Consider the following 18,066-nt stretch of genomic DNA (forward strand, 5'->3'; position numbering starts at 1 on the left):
AGCCAGGAGGGGGCATCAACGCAGGAGACAGAAAGGGAAAAATCTCCAGGAACTGCAACTATGCTAGAACAATTGGACAGTTTGGTCCAAAAGATAGCAAGCAGTGCGTCAAAGGGAAAAGACGAAAGTCCAAAAATTCAGAGGGAGACTGGGGGAGAAAGTTCTGCTAAGTTTGAAACCCCGGGAGGAATAAATCAAATTCCGGATGATATGAAAGAAAAGTGCTACATCTGGGGGACGAGACTGAAGGAAGATGCAAAGGGCAATACTAACGAGTTTGAGGAGATATGCACTCTGACTGGCCAAGGAGAATACATTTTGATGAGAACGCACCTTGCATCCCTCCAGGCAAATAGTGATATAGAATCTCAGGTAATTTTAGACTAACATTAATGATTTTACACCAAAGTCAACTGCAATGTTTATTAATTTAAAATTGATTTCTAGATTGTATCTGCCATCTGCCTCATCCTAAACCAGAAAAAGGAAAAGAGGTTTCAGGCACAAATATACTGTCTCCCCCCCGATATTGTGGTAAGTGTTACTTCTACGAACTTTGGGTGTATTTTATGGATTGATTTGGGTGAATTTTTCTAGCTTAGATTGGGTGTAAGTTGTGTATTTTCATGTTTTCATTTCTTGTATTGCAATTCTTGCAGAGCATGGCACTTTCGGATCACCCAAAGGGGGAATTCATATCTCCGAAAACGAACAGAGAATTCAGGGTGGAAGCCTACCCCAATTTCATTCCATTCATAGATAGAAAAAAATTAAGTTCGCATCCATATGTAAGTTTTTGTTTCGTAAATTTGTTAGTACGCTTATTTATTTATATGCCAAATAAAATAACAGACTGTTGAAATGTGGCAATCTTTCAGATTTTTGCTCCTGTTTGCCACTCGGGACATTGGTGGTTATGGCTGATAAATACAAGAACGCGGAAATGTCAAATACTTGACCCGCTACACAAAAAAGCTCCAAGCCCTGAGAGAAAGGACATTAATAAATTCACTGTAAGTTTCCTCTGTCTTCTTTACTTTAATAGATACGTCTGTTTTGAAAGTTGAGTTGGGTGTATATTCCATATTCAATTGGGTGTATATTCCATATTAAGTTGGGTGTGTCTTGTCCATTCATACGGGTGCATTACTGATTTGTTTTGGTATTTAAGGGATATGTATTTTCAAGATTGATAACATATGCCGGCGGGAAACCTCTCGAGAAAGGCGAGAAGGAGAAGGAAATTAAAGCGCCATATGTTAAAATTTCAGGCCAAAAAACAAGGTATAAATTTGTGACTATGAACCTTAAACTTTCCTAAATGAGATTTGTAATTTATTTTCTTCATTTTCAGCTATGACTGTGCTATCTATGTAATGAAGTGGCTTGAGTTAATAGAGCCGGAAAACATTAAAAAGGGGAAGTATGAATGGGATAATTGGACACAGGTAACTGTCTTTAGAACTATATAACTCTGTATTACTTTACTGAATTAATATTTCTGTTTAAACATAACATACTTTTTAATTGTAGGAGGAGGTGGACCACTATAGAGTGGAGTATGCTTCCCGGATACTATTCAGTGAGTTGAATACACAAAGAGATCAGGCAATTAGAGAGAGTAGTGATATAAGACTGTCGAAGCCATCCTCTGTATTATTGAGTCCGATTTGTCAGACTAATTCTGCTGATATAGAAACTGGGTAGTTTGTAAATTGAACAAATGATGTAAATGTTTGCCATTTATCAACAACTTCTATTCCATGTATATTTTTTCCCATAGTTAAACTATCTGTGCTGATAAACTGTCTGTGATGTATTCAAAAACTGTATTACAGGTGGTAAAACATAAAGCAAAAAATCAAAGCATACGCATATTGTAAACTGTTACACCCAACGCAAGTCTAATAATACACCCGAGGTTGAATAAAATATACACCCAATTGTCTGTGCTGTATTCAAAATGAATGAATTACATCTACTAAAATATGAAAAAAAAACATCAACTGAAAATATACGCCCATAACCTGTGAATTTTTACAGCTTTTGTTCTATATGTATCTATATATGTGTCTATATGTAAATTGTCAATTCACAAAAATACACCCAAAGGTAACAGTGATTTTACACCCATACTCTTTATAACTATACACCCAAAGAGTTATCCGCTGCTGCTGGTACCCTGAACTGATAATTTATAACTTGTCCCTGATATTGGCTGCAACTTGAATGCGCCGCTGATGCAGCATCAAACAGGTTTATCTGAATATAACAACACTCACGCATTAGCTAAACTATTAACTAGAAAAATAAACTCAATCGCCACAAATCTAAAGAACATTACATTTACCTCGCTTAAAACTTTCGTCTTCTTCTTCTTTGTGGCATTTGCAATCTGTTTCTCCAGCTTTGAACCTAGCCTGTTTTTTGGACGTCCTCTTGTTTGAATCCTTGGCGGGCTTTGAAGCTCGTTAACGGATTCCAAGTTGGCGTCTTCGTGGGATAAAGAAGATGTCCCCTTCCTTTTGGCTTTTAATGCTTCCATCTCGGCCATGACGTTATCGTACGCACGGTGCAAAATTGCAGTCAGCTCCTCCGATTCGGAGGCAAATTCGCAAATATTTTGCGAACAAAAAACCAGTTGGTCGAACCTCTTGCTTCTTGGCTCCATTAGTGGCTCGTCGTGGCTGCTCTTGATGTGTGTGTGTCGCCTCTTTACCTTCTTGCTCCATCGTTCCAGTATGTATCTAGGGGGCACTTGGCTTACTTGTTCGAAGCTTAACACGCTTAGTGCGTGACGGCACAGTATCCCTCTCGACTCGAATAATAAGCATTGGCATTTTACCTCGGCTGCAACTGAGTCGTAGGTAACCGCGAACTTGTCGAATATTGAGCTGGAAACTTGTTCTCCGACTTCGTATACTGAATAGCCTAGAGCGGAATTCTTTAATCTGGTAATGCAATTCGCCTTTCCTCTGAATTGGGCTTGGACTTCCCTAAACTTTGCGTGGGTGTACGCATCTTGAAACTGAGCTTCGATGGAGGATTTGGTTGCACACGGTATGACCGTATGAAAATCTGCAGCATCTGATTCTCTCTCTGCTTGCTCCCTGCTTCCGAGGCAATTATCGTACTGTTTGACGAACTGAATGAGCGAGCTGTTCCGGGTGATGTACTTGTTAAAAAATGAATGCATGCTCTCGCTCCTTTGTGTGCTTCTCATCCCTGCCCAGAAGTGGTGGTCCAGATAGATAGGAACCCATATGTGACGGTCTTCGTACAGATCTGCATAATACACCCAAACACACACAGTAAAATACACCCGAGAGATCGAACAATTTACACCTCTGCTGCAGATTTTAAAAACACATTACCTGAAAGCCACTTGTTGTCCGCAAGACCAAAATTCAACAGAAAATCGTTCCAATTCCTATCGAATGAGTCTTTGCTGTGAGAGTTCCAAACAACATGGCTCATTTGTTGTTCGATATCGGCATGTCCCTTGTACCCGTTTAATTTGCTTGGAATCTTCTTCATGATGTGCCAAATACACCACCGGTGAACTGTTGTTGGCATACAGGCCTCTAGAGCCCTTTTCATTGATGCGCACTGATCAGTGAGAAAACCTTTCGGAGCGTTTCCTCCCATGCAACGAAGCCAGCATTGAAATAACCATTTGAATGAATCAATTTCTTCGTTCTTCATCAAAGAGCATCCGAGAAGTGTTGACTGACCGTGGTGATTCACCCCGACAAAAGAACCACAGACCAAATTATACCTGAAACGAATTACCATGGTCCAGAATGCAAAATTATTAGGTACACCCCAACAAATGCTTAGAGTACACCCAACTACACAGCCAATATACACCTCTGCTGCGGATTCGTAAAAATAAATTAATTTAGCATCATAAACAGGGACAGTTTGTTACCTGTTTGTATTGTAGGTGGTGTCGAATGAAATGACGTCTCCGAAATACTCACAGGCGGCTCTGCTTCTTGCATCGGCCCAAAAGGCCAGCTTAATCGATTGATCCTCCTCGAGTTCGAGCTCAAAAAAGAAATTCGGATTCTTCTCTTTCATCCTTAACAAATATTTCCCGAATTCCTTTGCATCTTCTTGTTCGGAAACATTCCGCACTTCCCTGGTAATGTAATTCCTCACGTCCTTTTCGATGAAATTTAACTCGCGGTGACCCCCGGCAGCCGCAACAAATGATTGGTAGGTTTTGCTTGGTCTGATACCGGCCTCGTCGTTATTCTCTATCGTACGACGAATGGACATGCTTAGTTCCCTGTGCTGTTTGAGCATCTCTGCTTTGCTTGGACAGCAGGGGTGTGAATGATCCAGCACAACCTTTGAAATGATCCAAGCATCGACATCCTTCAATGTGTGTATATAAATTCTTGCAGGACAGTTTAAACCGGCTGTCGGATTGGTCTTCTCGGTTGGAGATATTTTAGATTTCCATTTTCCCTCTCTGCTACATGTAATCAGTTGATTCTTAATCTCGTTTCCCTTCCTATTTGTGCACCGAACTCTTGTAGAGAAACCTGCAGCCTTGGCGTAGTTCCTGTAAAATTTTCCGGCATCTTCAAGGGTCGTAAAGGTCATTCCGACCTTCGGAACAAGCTCATCATCAACAACAGAGAGAGGCTGCACAATAAACCGTGTCAGAACTGTGAATACACCCATAGATATGATACAAATACACCCAATCATGTCTAATATGATACACCCGAACCGAAACAACTCAACTACAGAATGACATTTAAAGCCATAAACTGTCAATACACAGGCTGCAGAATACACCATGTCAAAAACTAAAAACACACCCAATCATGTCTGATATAATACACCTGAACAACAACAACTCAATTAAAAATAACAAAAACCAGTAAAGTGTATATACACCCACACTTATAGCTAAAATACACCCAAAGAAGAAATTGATCTACACCCGAGCGTCTGCTATAAATTCCAGGTAATTAAACAATGTTCAGCAATTTTTAAACTACACAATGCTATACAAATTACTGTAAATCAAACCTCAGGAACTTCGTTAGATTCAAATTCATAATCCACATCGCCTGGATTCAGCACAGAATCTGAGCTTGAAGGATCCATTATCTTCAAAACGAGTTCGAACTTTGATTTCAGAAAACAACAAATCAAGAGAGAAAACGAAGCTCGAGTTGTAGAGAGAGAAAAAGAGAACGTAAACGAAGAACATACCAGTGAGAAAAGAAGAGGAAAAGATCGATGGAGAAGAATGAGGGAAGACGCGCGAGAAGAAGAACAACCAAATCTCAAAATAACGAAAACGAAGAAGGAAACAAATATTTTAAATTTGAAAGTTAGATATACGCGGCATATTATATAGCGCGTGTAATCAACGAAGGTGGAGGAGCGCGTATTTTAAATTTATCGTTTAATAAACTTGTAAAGCATACAAGCCCTAATGGCTTGTATGCAGAGCTTTTCCGAAAATTTTTTTCAGTAATATAACCAATTATAATCACTACTATTATCACCTTCTTCATCCTCGTCATTATGACTTCTTTCTTTACTATTTTTACTGTCTAATCATATTTTATCACCATCGTTATTTCCTCTACGGTCATAATCACCAATACAAATATCATCAATATTAATATTATCTTATTTCATTTCTTGTTCAATATTATTTTTTCCTTTAAAAAATCTTCGTACTGTAATTACTTTTTTTTCTGCGACAGTCTTTCTCCACTTAACCACCACTAATAAAGGAATTTTTTAAAAATAAATTTATTAATAATTTATAAAAGTTTAAAACTCCACATATTACAAATAAAACCTCCACAAAATTAATTTTGTTACTATTTAATGAATTTTTTAATAAAAAATTATATTATCTTAAAATGAAAAGGTTAAGCATGAAAGTGTACCTTTTATTTTTAAACAAGGAGCGCATTGTCTTTCTTCTTCTTATAAGAGCTCCAACGCCTCCAAATGTAAATTAACTATGTTAGAAAAACAACACTATAACAATTAATTTTAGCCAATTAAAATTTTGTATGCATGTTTAGCTGTTTACAAACTATCAATTTTGAATTTCTGTTTATATATTAACTATTTTAACATATAACTTTTAAGCTAATAATGAAAACCGAGGCATCTCATCCAACACAAAGTCAAAAACTTATCAATTAAAGTCGTTACTACTACTTTCTAAGAAACTATATGCAAACCGTACGTTTTAGAGATTCTCTATATTGGTTTTGATCTATCTTGTGTAGAATTTCAGCAAGACAAGAAAAATTTATGAATTGGACAATTATGAAATTAAGTAATGCAGTCATGAATGAAATATTCGACTAATCTTATATGAAAATGAAAGAACTAATAACTACAAAAGATGTATTTTTCTCCATACAAAGTGCTATTTTGATTGAAGCATAAAATGCAATCGTGAATGAATTAACTAATAGAAAATACTTGTATTCTAAGAAAGTATCGTCTCTGGTAGATATATACAGTAAATTGGGAATAAATGCTCTTAATTTTTAGTTTTACTTAATAAGATAGTGTGATATTTTATTATATATTTTATAAATAAGATAAAAAAATATGAAAAATATTAAAAGAATTAAAAATTATACTTTACTGATTTACTCTCTCAATTAAAAAAAAATTAAAAAGATCAATTCCCAAATAAATTATATACGATAAATTTGCTAGTCTTGACTAAACATTGTCCGAGAAAAAGAAATAAACAAAATGAGATGAAACATTAATTTGAACAAAACCAAAAGTTGCTGAAAAATTTTGAGTATGTAATCTGTGTGGAAGATAAAATTAGAGTTTTATTGAGGCACCGCTTTGGAATTTCAGAGGCTCATGGAGACTTAAGAAACTTGTGTCGGAGCAAGTTTCATATTTTGCTTTATCTCTGTGTCCCTCGATCTTATTCTGTGAATACGGAACGTTTCTCCTTCTTTCTCCAAAATCGCCATTTCTACGTTTCTTGTTGGCCTGTAACATGTTGTAACTTTAGGTTAAGGTTCCCAACCACAAGAAATTACATCATGCAATGTAGTTAATTCACTTTGTTTTCTTCCCCGCCATTGTTCGCTGGTCTTCAAAACCTTCCCCCACCCTTCCTTGAAATCATTCACACTCCTCATGAGTAAAAAGTAAAATTCGTTGTTAATATAATAAATTTATAAAATTAAATCAAATCATATTTAAATTGAGAGAATTTTAATGCCTCACTTTTTAATTTGAAATTGATTTGATTTAATTGCGTAAATTTATCATGTTAATATCTAATTAAAACTACCATAGATATAAGGATTTTTTTTTAATATAAAATAAAAAAATTAATTAATTCTTGAAATAAGATTTCTAAACTTTATTTTTCAAAAACAATTTTTTTTTATAATTAAGACAAATTTGTCGCATCTCCCAAGAACTCTATGCTACGTTTCAAAAATTAGGGGTAAGCACGGGTAGCGGGTACCCGATTACCTGTCCGAACCCGAACCAAACCAATCAAATTGGTTCTAGAATCAATGGGTAATCGGGTCTAATCCGAACCAAACCGATGACTATTTCTAGTGATTGGTTTGGGTATCGGGTTTTAGGAGTGCGGAACCCAAACTAACCCGTGAACCCAATCATATATTAATTAAATAAAAAAAGATATATTTATATTACACTTTTGTATTTAACTTCTAATATGTTTGGTATTTAATATGTTTGGATTTTAATGTGTTTAATATTTAATATGTTTGAATTTTAAAGTGTTTAGTTTTTAATGTATTTGGTGTTTAACATGTTTGGATTATTTTTATTGATGTTACATGTTTATTGTACTTGCTGAATTTTTAAGATAAAAATTTGAATTTTTTTTATGAATCTCAAAGTTATCGGGTATCTAATTACCCGAACCGAACCAAATCGTTTTTAATCGGTTTGGTTTGGTTCGGGTACATACTGAAAAAAACACAAATCCGAACCAAACCAAATCAATTACATTTTAATTGGTTCGATTCTAATTTTACCTTGAACCCGAACCAAACCAACCTGTGCTCACCCCTATCCAAAATAAAAGGATGTCTGTTGGTGAGCGGAACAAAGAGCCACAATTTCATTGTCCACTTTTGTTTTTATTGTTGACATTTTTTCTTTACAATGTCAAGGAATCCATTATTATCCATTCATTACGATGGTGAAATAGTGTACGATGAAGAATGTTCTATCATTTTTAGATCGGGACAACCGATAATTACCTATATGACACCGAAAGTCAACAGTCTAACAGCGTTGAAGAATCTGATATTGCATTCCGTCGGGTAACAAAAGGCAAAAAGGGGGAAAAATTTTACTACAGATATCCAACCGAACTAGATGGGAGTTTGTTTTATAAAAGGTATATTACAGTTGTCTTCTCTCTGTTGCTAGTATATTTATTAGACCACTGTTGTGAGAAATATTTGTATTGTTTTGAATTAGGTATCGTTTGCGCGACGACGAAGACGTACGACTTATAAGGTTGTGGCACAATCGATAGACAAATGTTCATCTGCTGGAATTATTCGTGTTTTTCGATGAGTTGGGTGGCCGAGGATCATCTGCAGATACTATCGATGATAGTCCGTTGAGTAGAGCTGTTAGACGAACTATCAGAAGGACGATGGTAGATCTAAATATGCCACCTGAAGGTAGTCAAGAAGGGTCTAATGTTGAAGTTCGTAATATTGACTTAATGGATGACGGTATTGAAAGTCATGAGGATTCTATTATCAGGGATCCGATGATCGATCAGTATGAAGTTAACCCTGATGACGGAGACGATGTTGATGAAGAACTACCTGAAATTCCTGATGATGGTGACAAGAAAGAAGAGATGAACTACTACAGTGGCATATGAATCGCTCTGACACAGCCTGCCATTTCTCGACCATATGATTGGCCGGATCATTTCACGAGGTTGAATCTTGATGCAATGACTTCCGATTGGTCGTTTACCCAGGGAGGCCTCGAAGAGGATCCAAGCAACAAATTTGAGGTTAGACAACAATTTAAAAAAAAGAAAGAAGTCATGTTCGCCGTTAAGCAGTACAGCATTAGGAGGGCTACGGAGTACAAAATAGTAGAGAGTGACCAGGTATAATGCACAATGTATCCAGTTCGGGCTCGGTTGTAATTGGAGCATACTCATATTATATCGCCGAAAGCAAGAAAAGTTGGAGGTTAGGAGATACACTGGTCCGCATACTTGTATGCACACATCGATGGGACAAGACCATCATAGGTTGGATTCGAAGGTGATTGCGCAACATATTTTCACGATGGTCAAAGTCGATCCAACTATCAGCATCAAAGGTTCTGCAAGGAGGTGTAGAGAATCACTTTGGTTACAAGGCATCATACAGAAAGGTTTGGCTTACAAAACAGAGAGTCATTGCTAGAATACATGGCGATTGGGAGGAGTCATACAACGAGCTTCCTCATTGGTTATTCACTATGCAGATGTACTTGCTTGGTAAGATTTATTTCATTATGGTTATTCGCTACTAAACAATTCAAACATGTACAATAAGCTAACTGAAAATGTGTCTTTAGGTACTTGGTACAACTAGTGACATAGCTTTAGCCTGGTTCCGCCGACACTGTCATGTTGCATCGGATTTTTTGGACATTTCCACCATGTGTTGAGGCTTCCAAGCATTGCAAGCCACTTATCTCCATTGATGGCACCCACTTATATGGTAAATACGGTGGGACCTTGCTGATGGCCATAGCCCAAGATAGCAACACAAACATTTTGCCTATTGCATTTGCCGTTGTTGAGGGTGAGATGAAGGAGACTTGGTCGTTCTTTCTTTTATATCTGCAGCAGCATGTGACACCACAACCCGGGGTCTTAGTGATTTCAGACAGACACAAATCCATTGAAGGTGCACTGAACGCCGAGGAAAGTTTATGGAAACCACCTTATGCCTTCCAGGCGTTTTGTACAAAACACTTTGCAGCCAACTTCATAACTCACTTTAAGAACAAAGACTTGAAGAAGGTTTTGATTAACGTAGCATATTCGAAGTCGCAGCGTGAGTTCGCTCATTATTTTGGCCGGCTGAAGGACGAAAATGTAGCAATCACAAACTGGCTAGAAGAAATGCCTCAGTCACAGTGGGCACAGTATGCTGATGAGTCCCGACCTCCGAGGGATGTGATCCAGAGGGTCTCAAGGACAAGTAGTCTCCGGATACGGGTCCTAAAAGAGACCCAACCGTCTGGCTAGCATCCTCGGCCTGGTGAGCTGGCGGGCTGATGGAGTCTCTGTCGCGGTGAACCTCATCACCAACTTGCCTCCCTCGGCCTGCACTGCGTCTACCTCTCTCTCTGGCTCTCCCCCACCCCTACCTCTCCCTCCTCTGGTAGCTGGCCTCATCTCCGAAAGGTGACCATCATCTGGCTGATATAGATCTAGAGCAAGTGGATGGTGAATGAGCAGGTCCTCTAGCACAACCCCAGCCGCCACCAGGTGCTGGTCACCTAGACCGAACAACTCCGTGTGCGCCCACTGCAGGTACCGAGTCATATATGGGAGGAAAGGACGCAGGTCTATATGATGGTGTATATATAGACGATGGTTGGCCCGAGCATTTCACAACTCATGCCAGCCACCAAGTAGCTGTGAAAACCACTTTCCTCGACCAAACCAACCATCCAGCTTGTACATCTCGTCAATGTTCAGTGGCCTGGTCGGAATGTGCTGTAGGCCACCGAACTGACGTACCACCCAGTCCACCTGATGTCACTCGACTATCGTGAAGCAAAGCAGCAGACAGACAATCGCCGCTCGGCCTCGGCCTCAGCTATTGCCAGTGAAACTAGACCAATCAGCTGTGGGTCAGCATGCGGCGTCTACTCAACCTGTTCACAAAACACAAATAAATGATGGCATTCAAATTTCAAATGCAATAGGTATTAAATTAAAATAAATTTGTAACACTTAAATATTTATCACTTACATTCAGCATCCCAATCCCGTTCAGGGTACGGCTGTAATGCCTAAGTCTGTTCTCGTCTCTGGCATTGTCCGGCCGGTACTGAACCCACCTACAATGCCAACCACAATTCCACATTATCACTCAATTTTATTAACTAATTAATAATTTAATGAAGGGTTTTTACAAGTATTTATAATACCTCTCGACCAGGAAAAAACGATGAGTATCAAAGCCATCGGGTCGTAGTAGCGGAATATGGTGATAGGCCTAGGACAGTAGCAAGCTAATGCACCCACCCAAATTGCACTGACCATGCTCCGTGGCACGGCACATCTGGCGGTACAGCCATGCCAACATAGTCGAGCCCCATGATAATTGGCCATACGTCTCAAGGTCCTCTAGTAGGGGGAGCCACCTGATGTGCCCCCGATAATCAGATGCATCTAGGAATAGGATACCCCTATCAACTACATGATGTACCCTCTCGTGTACCTCAACAGGCACTCTTCTGTGGCGTCCTGCTCTAGCTCTTCGCAAACCGTGTTATGGAACCAAGTGAGCTTCACAGTCCATTTGGTCTGTGACTGTCTGTCCTCTGGGTCAGGAATGACACCCAAAATCTGCTCACATAACTCCTCAATGGTCCGTCCCTGATGGTGCTGCTCCCACCCACCTATGCATCCACTCACAGATCACCATCGATTCTGAGTCCCAGCTGATAGACCACGTCTTGCAGGGTGATAGTCATCTCCCCGCATGGTAGATGAAACGTGTGAGACTCAGGCCTCCATCTCTCTATCAACACCGAGGCAAGTGGCCAGTCGTGCTCGAACTCAACCATATAGGCCACATACTCAAACAGGAATCGTCTAAGATATGATCTAATCTGCTCCGGCGGACGTGTCATCAAATTCCGCCTGGTGCGCAAGATCTGAGGCGCCTACCAAACAGAAACAAAAAATTAAAAAGACAGGGACGGTGAACACATAAAATAACAAGTTCACTGTTTATTAATTACAATAAAATAAACAACAGTGAAAAAATTGTACCACTTGATCAAGCCTGCTAGCAATATGCTCAGCCTCATCCAATCTGTACATCGTATCTTGATAGCCTAGTAATTGCTGCTCCATCTAAACACACTCTAGTAAAATAAAATCACATACACTGAACTCAGTTCCTTTTACGTTAACTAAATTATTAAAAAATATATTTGAATCTATAATTGCTTATAAACTTACTGATTTAAATTGAACCCAACTACATGACGCCGTCAACTAACACCATAAACAACCCCTAATTAATAACTAATTGAACCCTAAATTTTACTAATTATGTTTCTTTCTAATCTAACTTAACCTAATTAATTATTCTACTAATTACATTTTAATTCACAACTTAAACTAATTATTCTGACTAAACTAACTAACAATTTACTTTGTTATACTAATTAACATGTTATAGACAATAAATAGCAACTGTACTTGAAAACAATAACATAAAAAATCTAACTAACATGTAAATAATAAATCCGTAACTCTAATTAACATGCAACCTCTAACTAGTAACTTTATTTAACATGTAAACAGTAACTCTAACTAAACTAAAAAAAGTAACTCTAACTAACATAGTATTTACTGACCTGAAACTGAGAATGTCGTCCACAACAAACTTCATGGACGTCGAGAAGACAGAAAGGAGGAACAGAGTAAATTTGGAGGAGAGATTGAAAAAGAAAGGGACAAATGAAACTAACCCCACCAAATTTAAATAGTGTGCCGAACTCACTCTAGAATTCGTTGGGGTACGACGAACTTACCTTAATTATAAAAAAAATCGTATTTCGAAAAATAAAGTTCAAAAATCTTCTTTCAGGAATTAATTAATTTTTTTATTTTATATTAAAAAATTTTTTAGATATAATGTATAGTGTCACTTAACGTGTCACATGCAAATTTTGACTTTATTAACAATAAAAGTAGCAAAAAAAATTAATATGACAAATTTAAAATTTTTAAAAAACGAATTTAATTTAAAAAATCTTTCAAAAACTAATTTTAAAAAAAAAATTCTCTCTCAAAAAGAATTTGACAATTTCCTCTCCTATTCACATATATGGAACTTACACTCCAACTTACGAAGTACGAACAATGACAATACACACTCATGTCCTTTGATTTTTCTCATATTATCAAGATTGGCTCTGCGGTAAAAAACTTTTGATAACCATCCTTGTATTAGTCATAAGCACCATTAAGATATAACTAGAAATTTTAATCAGTGTTTCAACTGTCAGGTGTCAGTGTGTCAACTGTCAGGTGTCAGTGTGTCACTCCCATATTGTCGGTCAATTACAGTTTTGGCCTTCTAAGAATATTAACAATTATTCATCTGAATAATGTAAATTAGTGGATATAAATGTTTCTGTAGAATTTCAACACATTTTTTGCAATCATTTTTGTAATCAGAGGTTTTAATGCTTTAATAATTGGTAATCATGAAAAAGGGTGAAAGACATATAATCTGAATCTGATGAATGAATTCAACCTGCTGAACAATCTAAAACTTCAGAGTTCATTCATCACAAATAGAACGGATAAACTCTACTTAAACTCTAACTAAAGGAGATTATTAGTAGGAGACACACTCTCCAGACAAAAGGCTTTTTGTAAATTCATGTAAGATCTCATACACACTCTGACTAAACTGGCTTACAAAGTCTCCCAACAATGACTGAATGGAAAAGTAGTCATTGTCATTGGGACAAACAAAAGTTATGCCAAAGTTATTATTTTAAGGGACACACTTTAAATAAGTAAATAAATACTATAGTACTATGTATGTACCATAAGTCCTTTTTATGATTGGTGTCCAATGACCCCCAGCACTCTTAAAATGAGAGAAATGTCAGCAAGGATGCCTTGTTTGTTACTACATAAAACCAATCAGCATTCATATTCCCCACCCCCATCCCCCAACAAATAAATAAATAAATAAAAGAAAAATAAAAAATCACACTGAAAGTATATGCCAATGTCCAACCTAGAGAAACTATGATATCACTCACTGAATAGCAATATGAATTCAAAAACATGTAGACTTGTGGAGAGTTATTGTTTTGAGTAGCAATACTCTATTGCATATGGTTTCTCTGTCTAATTTATATGGTGTCACCTAAAAAGGTGAATGAAATTTCCATGTCACAGGTGGTGCAACAAATTAAAACAACTGGAGCCACAGTGATGATGAAAATATTTGGAAAGTGAAAACCATTTATATGAAGAAAGAAGGAAGCAGATTCCACCTATTAAGAGACAACTGGACCCAAGAAGTTATAAATAAAACAATCCAAAAGGTGGTCATTTTTCTTCAAATACTTACTTTAAATAAAGGGACCATATCTTTAAAAGGTGATCCTCATGTTGGTATCCCTTTCCCTCAATCTCAAGTATACAATGTCCGTGCCTTTTCTTAAGAAAGCAAGGCCCAACATTATTGCATATCCCTTCAAAATAATAATAATAATTGAACAAAAAACAGGGGTAAGATAGCTAGAACCTAGCTAGAATAACTGTGTGTTCCCAAACCAACAACATACATCAATGGCCAGAAGAGGCAAAGACACAGAGATATAGCTCCAATTTATCTTGAGCAATTTATGGTCTTACAACTAATTACAACATACATGCGTGCGCACATGCACACACAAGGATAGAGAGAAAGAGAGAGGAGAGGAAGAATAAATCTCAAACACTAGCTAGTGTTGAAGCTAAAGAACAGAACAAAGGAGAGGAGAAAGTAAAAATGTAAACCCAGTGAGGGAAAACAAAACTCATGGCTACATATACACTAAGAGCAAAGCAGTCAACCATCCTTCAGCACGCAATGGAGTTTGACCCAAATTCGGAAGATGACCTTTGCTCAATTTGTGATTTCAGAGTACCGCATCAAAAAGTGGATTTACATGAACCGGTCTCTAGAAGTTTGACGGGCTCTCTATATGCTTCTTCTCTTCATCTTTAACAAGATCGTCCGGAATAAGACAGGTGATGCTATCTGTAGCATCTGCTCCACCACCCTCGGATGGAAAACTGTCCTCTTGCATCACATTAGCCCCATGGTTGTCTGGGGTTCTCAATGGTAACCCATTATCACCCATCATACAGAGATAATGGGGGTTCTCAATGGATTCTGCGCTGCGATGAGGTCGTAAAGCAGAGCTGAATAAGGGTTGCATTAACCGCTTTCTCTCAGTAAATTCCCGCAATGATATTCGACAAACTGGACAAGTGGAATTCTGCTGCAGCCATAAGTCTATGCAGGTCACATGGAATGAGTGTCCACAGTAGGGGAGGATACGCAGAATATCTTCACCTTGGTACTCCGAGAGGCAGACTGTACACCTGCATATACAGATAAATTAAATATCCATAACCAGGAATAATAACTGAAGCCCTTTTTTCAGACATGACAAAGTTCATCAGATGGCTGTTCATGTTGTGTATCCTTTAAGAATTAATGAAAAAAAAAATATAAGGTGTAACCACCTTTACAACAATAATGTAAATTTTCAATATGGTGAACAAAGTTACCAGATTGGAATAATCTTTTAGCCCATAATTTAAGAGCTAGACACACAACAAGTACTTGGTGATGCTAATAATTTTTCACTTATCTCCCATGCTTAAGTTACATTCACCTCTCATTATGAGATTAATGTATTTCTCTCCAACAAAGGGAAAGAAAACCAGTAAACGACTTGTGTGTGGTTGAAAAAGTAGGATAGTATAATGATAAATCTTCCTGTTTTTTGGAGGGTGGGGGAGGTTCATGAAGATAACCATAAAGTAATGTTCATAAAAAGTGAACCAAATAAACATAATTATGAACACGAGCAAAATTGAAATCTAAGAGTCCTGAAGTCTTTTGAAATGTCATGAAACAGAAGGTTACAAATGATAAGCAACAATTGAAGTACTGAACAAACTTGTAACACTATGCAGACTCAGCAAAGTCGTGAAGGCACCATCTTATTACACAGTTTAATTAACTAGTTCAAACATTTATGCTTTTAGCAGATAGCTGTTGGTTTAGCTAAATTTGAGATGCAGGCACTACTAAATTTGTACAACAGATAGTGGTTTTCTTACCTAGTTGACTTAATGATAGATACTGCGGTCTAAGAAAATGCAAAACGAGTGGAGAAGGATCACTTAAACAAAAGAGAATACAAACTGCGCAAATTACAGGGGATTAAGCTAACATGAGTCATGACATGAAACTACAACAATAGATGGACTAACAATGGCAGCAACTAAGCCTTGTGGTCAACTATGTAGATCAAACGACACCAAAGTACCCTCTGATCATAAAACATATCCATCGTTAAACTACTTATATTTTAATCTTTCGATCCAAAAGTTTTCATAAGGTTTCGCTACCTTTAACTACAGAACTTTCCCCATTTGATCCACTCTTCCTATCTAGAGCCTTAACAAGCCTTCTCCGAACATGATAAGTAACTTACAGAAACAGATAGAAGAACATACTGAGAATTTTCTTCAGCCGAAAAGAACTTGTCACTGAACTTCTTTGTTGGAAATTTAGCTACAGCTGTGCGTTCAAGACCATGCCAACCCCGTTCCATCTAAACACATGAAAATGTCCAATTGCTAATAATAAACACAATGCAAATAAAACTAACCATATACAGTGCTTCTAAAAACTCAACTACAATAATTCACATAGCTAAGCAAATCCGAACAAATCAAAATAAGATTAACCTTATCTTATTTGATTTCAATTTCTTCCAATAAATGATATTGAAAAGTGAACAAAACTAAGAGTAAGAGAATGTTCATCACCATGCTAAGATTGGATCTGGAAGCAATGGGAAAGGATCTCCTTGAAGCATTCAAGTGGATTCGAGCACAGACAAGCCTCGTGCACACGAACACAATGAACATGGTGCTCACCGCAAACCCAATCACAGTCATCACCAAGTTGAGCCCAGAAGAAATCATCGCGATCAAAGTTAAAAAAAAAATCAAAACTTTTCACTCCCCAACTCGAGAAACGCAGCCCTGAAAATCAGATTCCAGAAAGAAAAGAAAAAAAAATTAACAGTGAGGAGTGTGAAGCAGAAAGAGGCTTCGACGATATCAGAGGAATGTGAAGTGGGTAGGGATTTTGCATGAAGGGAGCTGAGAGGGGAATGGAATCAAGGAATGCGTGAGAATTGGTGGAAGTGTTGGATTTTGTTCGGAGTGAAAGAGTGTGTGAGAGAGAGAGAAAAAGGGAACCCTAGAAGTAGAAGAAGGCATGGTGAGAGTGAGAAACAAGAGCTGCATTGCATTGGGATTTGGATATGGATTGAAGTTTAAGAAGAAGATGAATTGATAGATTCAGTTGCTCTTCATTTTTAATGCTAACATCATCATCATCATCACCATGCCCAGAATTTTCTTTTAGATCTAAGTCATACTTTGTAGTTTGTAGTCTACTTATTTTATGAATTTTGCTGACAAATCTGTTTGTTAATTTATCTATAAATAAACACATTTAGGCTATTGATTTTGGTTTGTGCACCGAAAGGAAAAAAAAATGTTAAAACCGTTGTGATATGGATGTGATTTAAATTTAATAATATGTGACTTGTTTTTTATATAGGCGGCGTCAGTTTCTCAAGAGTAAAAAGTTTAAATTTTTAAAATGAATTGAACTTAATAAAATTAAAAAAAAGTAACTCTTATACTTATATAAAATACAAATAGAAGCATAACACCGGATTCGATGATTCTAAAATGTTTGAACAATTAAATGGTTTCATAATAAAATATATTTTTTAAGTTTTTTAATAATTATTAAATAATTTTTATTTAATTTTAATTATAAATTAATTTTTTATATATTATTTAATTATAAAATTTTTTTATTTTATAAATTATTATTTCATTATTCCTTTATCATGTTTATTAATAATAAAAAACAAAAATAATAATGAATTAGATCTTCTGTTAATTATAATAAATATTTTGGCAATCCTAATCAATTAGAATTTTATTCT

General features: G+C 36.9%; 2 protein-coding genes across 2 annotated transcripts; both read right to left on the minus strand.

Annotated features, from left to right (window-relative positions):
* Positions 1 to 2,145: 2,145 nt before the first annotated feature.
* Positions 2,146 to 4,302, minus strand: LOC130950095 (protein FAR-RED IMPAIRED RESPONSE 1-like). The gene is made up of 4 exons (XM_057878647.1): positions 3,932 to 4,302; positions 3,579 to 3,778; positions 2,846 to 2,931; positions 2,146 to 2,262 (listed from the first exon to the last, which is right to left on the minus strand). The coding sequence occupies exons 1-4, from the start codon at positions 4,282 to 4,284 to the stop codon at positions 2,146 to 2,148; spliced, it is 756 nt and encodes a 251-aa protein (XP_057734630.1). The 5' UTR covers positions 4,285 to 4,302.
* A 10,201-nt stretch (positions 4,303 to 14,503) lies between these two features.
* On the minus strand, positions 14,504 to 17,504 carry LOC130950888 (RING-H2 finger protein ATL8-like). Its single transcript, XM_057879487.1, has 3 exons — positions 16,865 to 17,504; positions 16,550 to 16,647; positions 14,504 to 15,403 (listed from the first exon to the last, which is right to left on the minus strand). Exons 1-3 carry the CDS (start codon positions 17,021 to 17,023, stop codon positions 14,977 to 14,979), a joined length of 684 nt encoding a protein of 227 aa, XP_057735470.1. The 5' UTR covers positions 17,024 to 17,504; the 3' UTR covers positions 14,504 to 14,976.
* Positions 17,505 to 18,066: the final 562 nt, after the last annotated feature.

The sequence above is a fragment of the Arachis stenosperma genome, chromosome 9, assembly GCF_014773155.1.
Source record: "Arachis stenosperma cultivar V10309 chromosome 9, arast.V10309.gnm1.PFL2, whole genome shotgun sequence".
Taxonomy (NCBI): Eukaryota; Viridiplantae; Streptophyta; class Magnoliopsida; order Fabales; family Fabaceae; genus Arachis; species Arachis stenosperma.

Bases quoted from the DNA above. Each gene is read 5' to 3' on its own strand.
- LOC130950888 (XM_057879487.1), bottom strand. From the start codon at position 17,023: ATGATTTCTTCTGGGCTCAACTTGGTGATGACTGTGATTGGGTTTGCG. The intron at 16,648-16,864 runs GTGATGAACATT...TCATGTGTTTAG, and splicing joins CCAGATCCAATCTTAGCATG to ATGGAACGGGGTTGGCATGG. The intron at 15,404-16,549 runs GTATGTTCTTCT...CTGTATATGCAG, and splicing joins TCGGCTGAAGAAAATTCTCA to GTGTACAGTCTGCCTCTCGG.
- LOC130950095 (XM_057878647.1), bottom strand. From the start codon at position 4,284: ATGTCCATTCGTCGTACGATAGAGAATAACGACGAGGCCGGTATCAGA. The intron at 3,779-3,931 runs GTAACAAACTGT...AATTCGTTTCAG, and splicing joins ACCACCTACAATACAAACAG to GTATAATTTGGTCTGTGGTT. The intron at 2,263-2,845 runs GTAAAATGCCAA...TGTTATATTCAG, and splicing joins ACGACTCAGTTGCAGCCGAG to ATAAACCTGTTTGATGCTGC.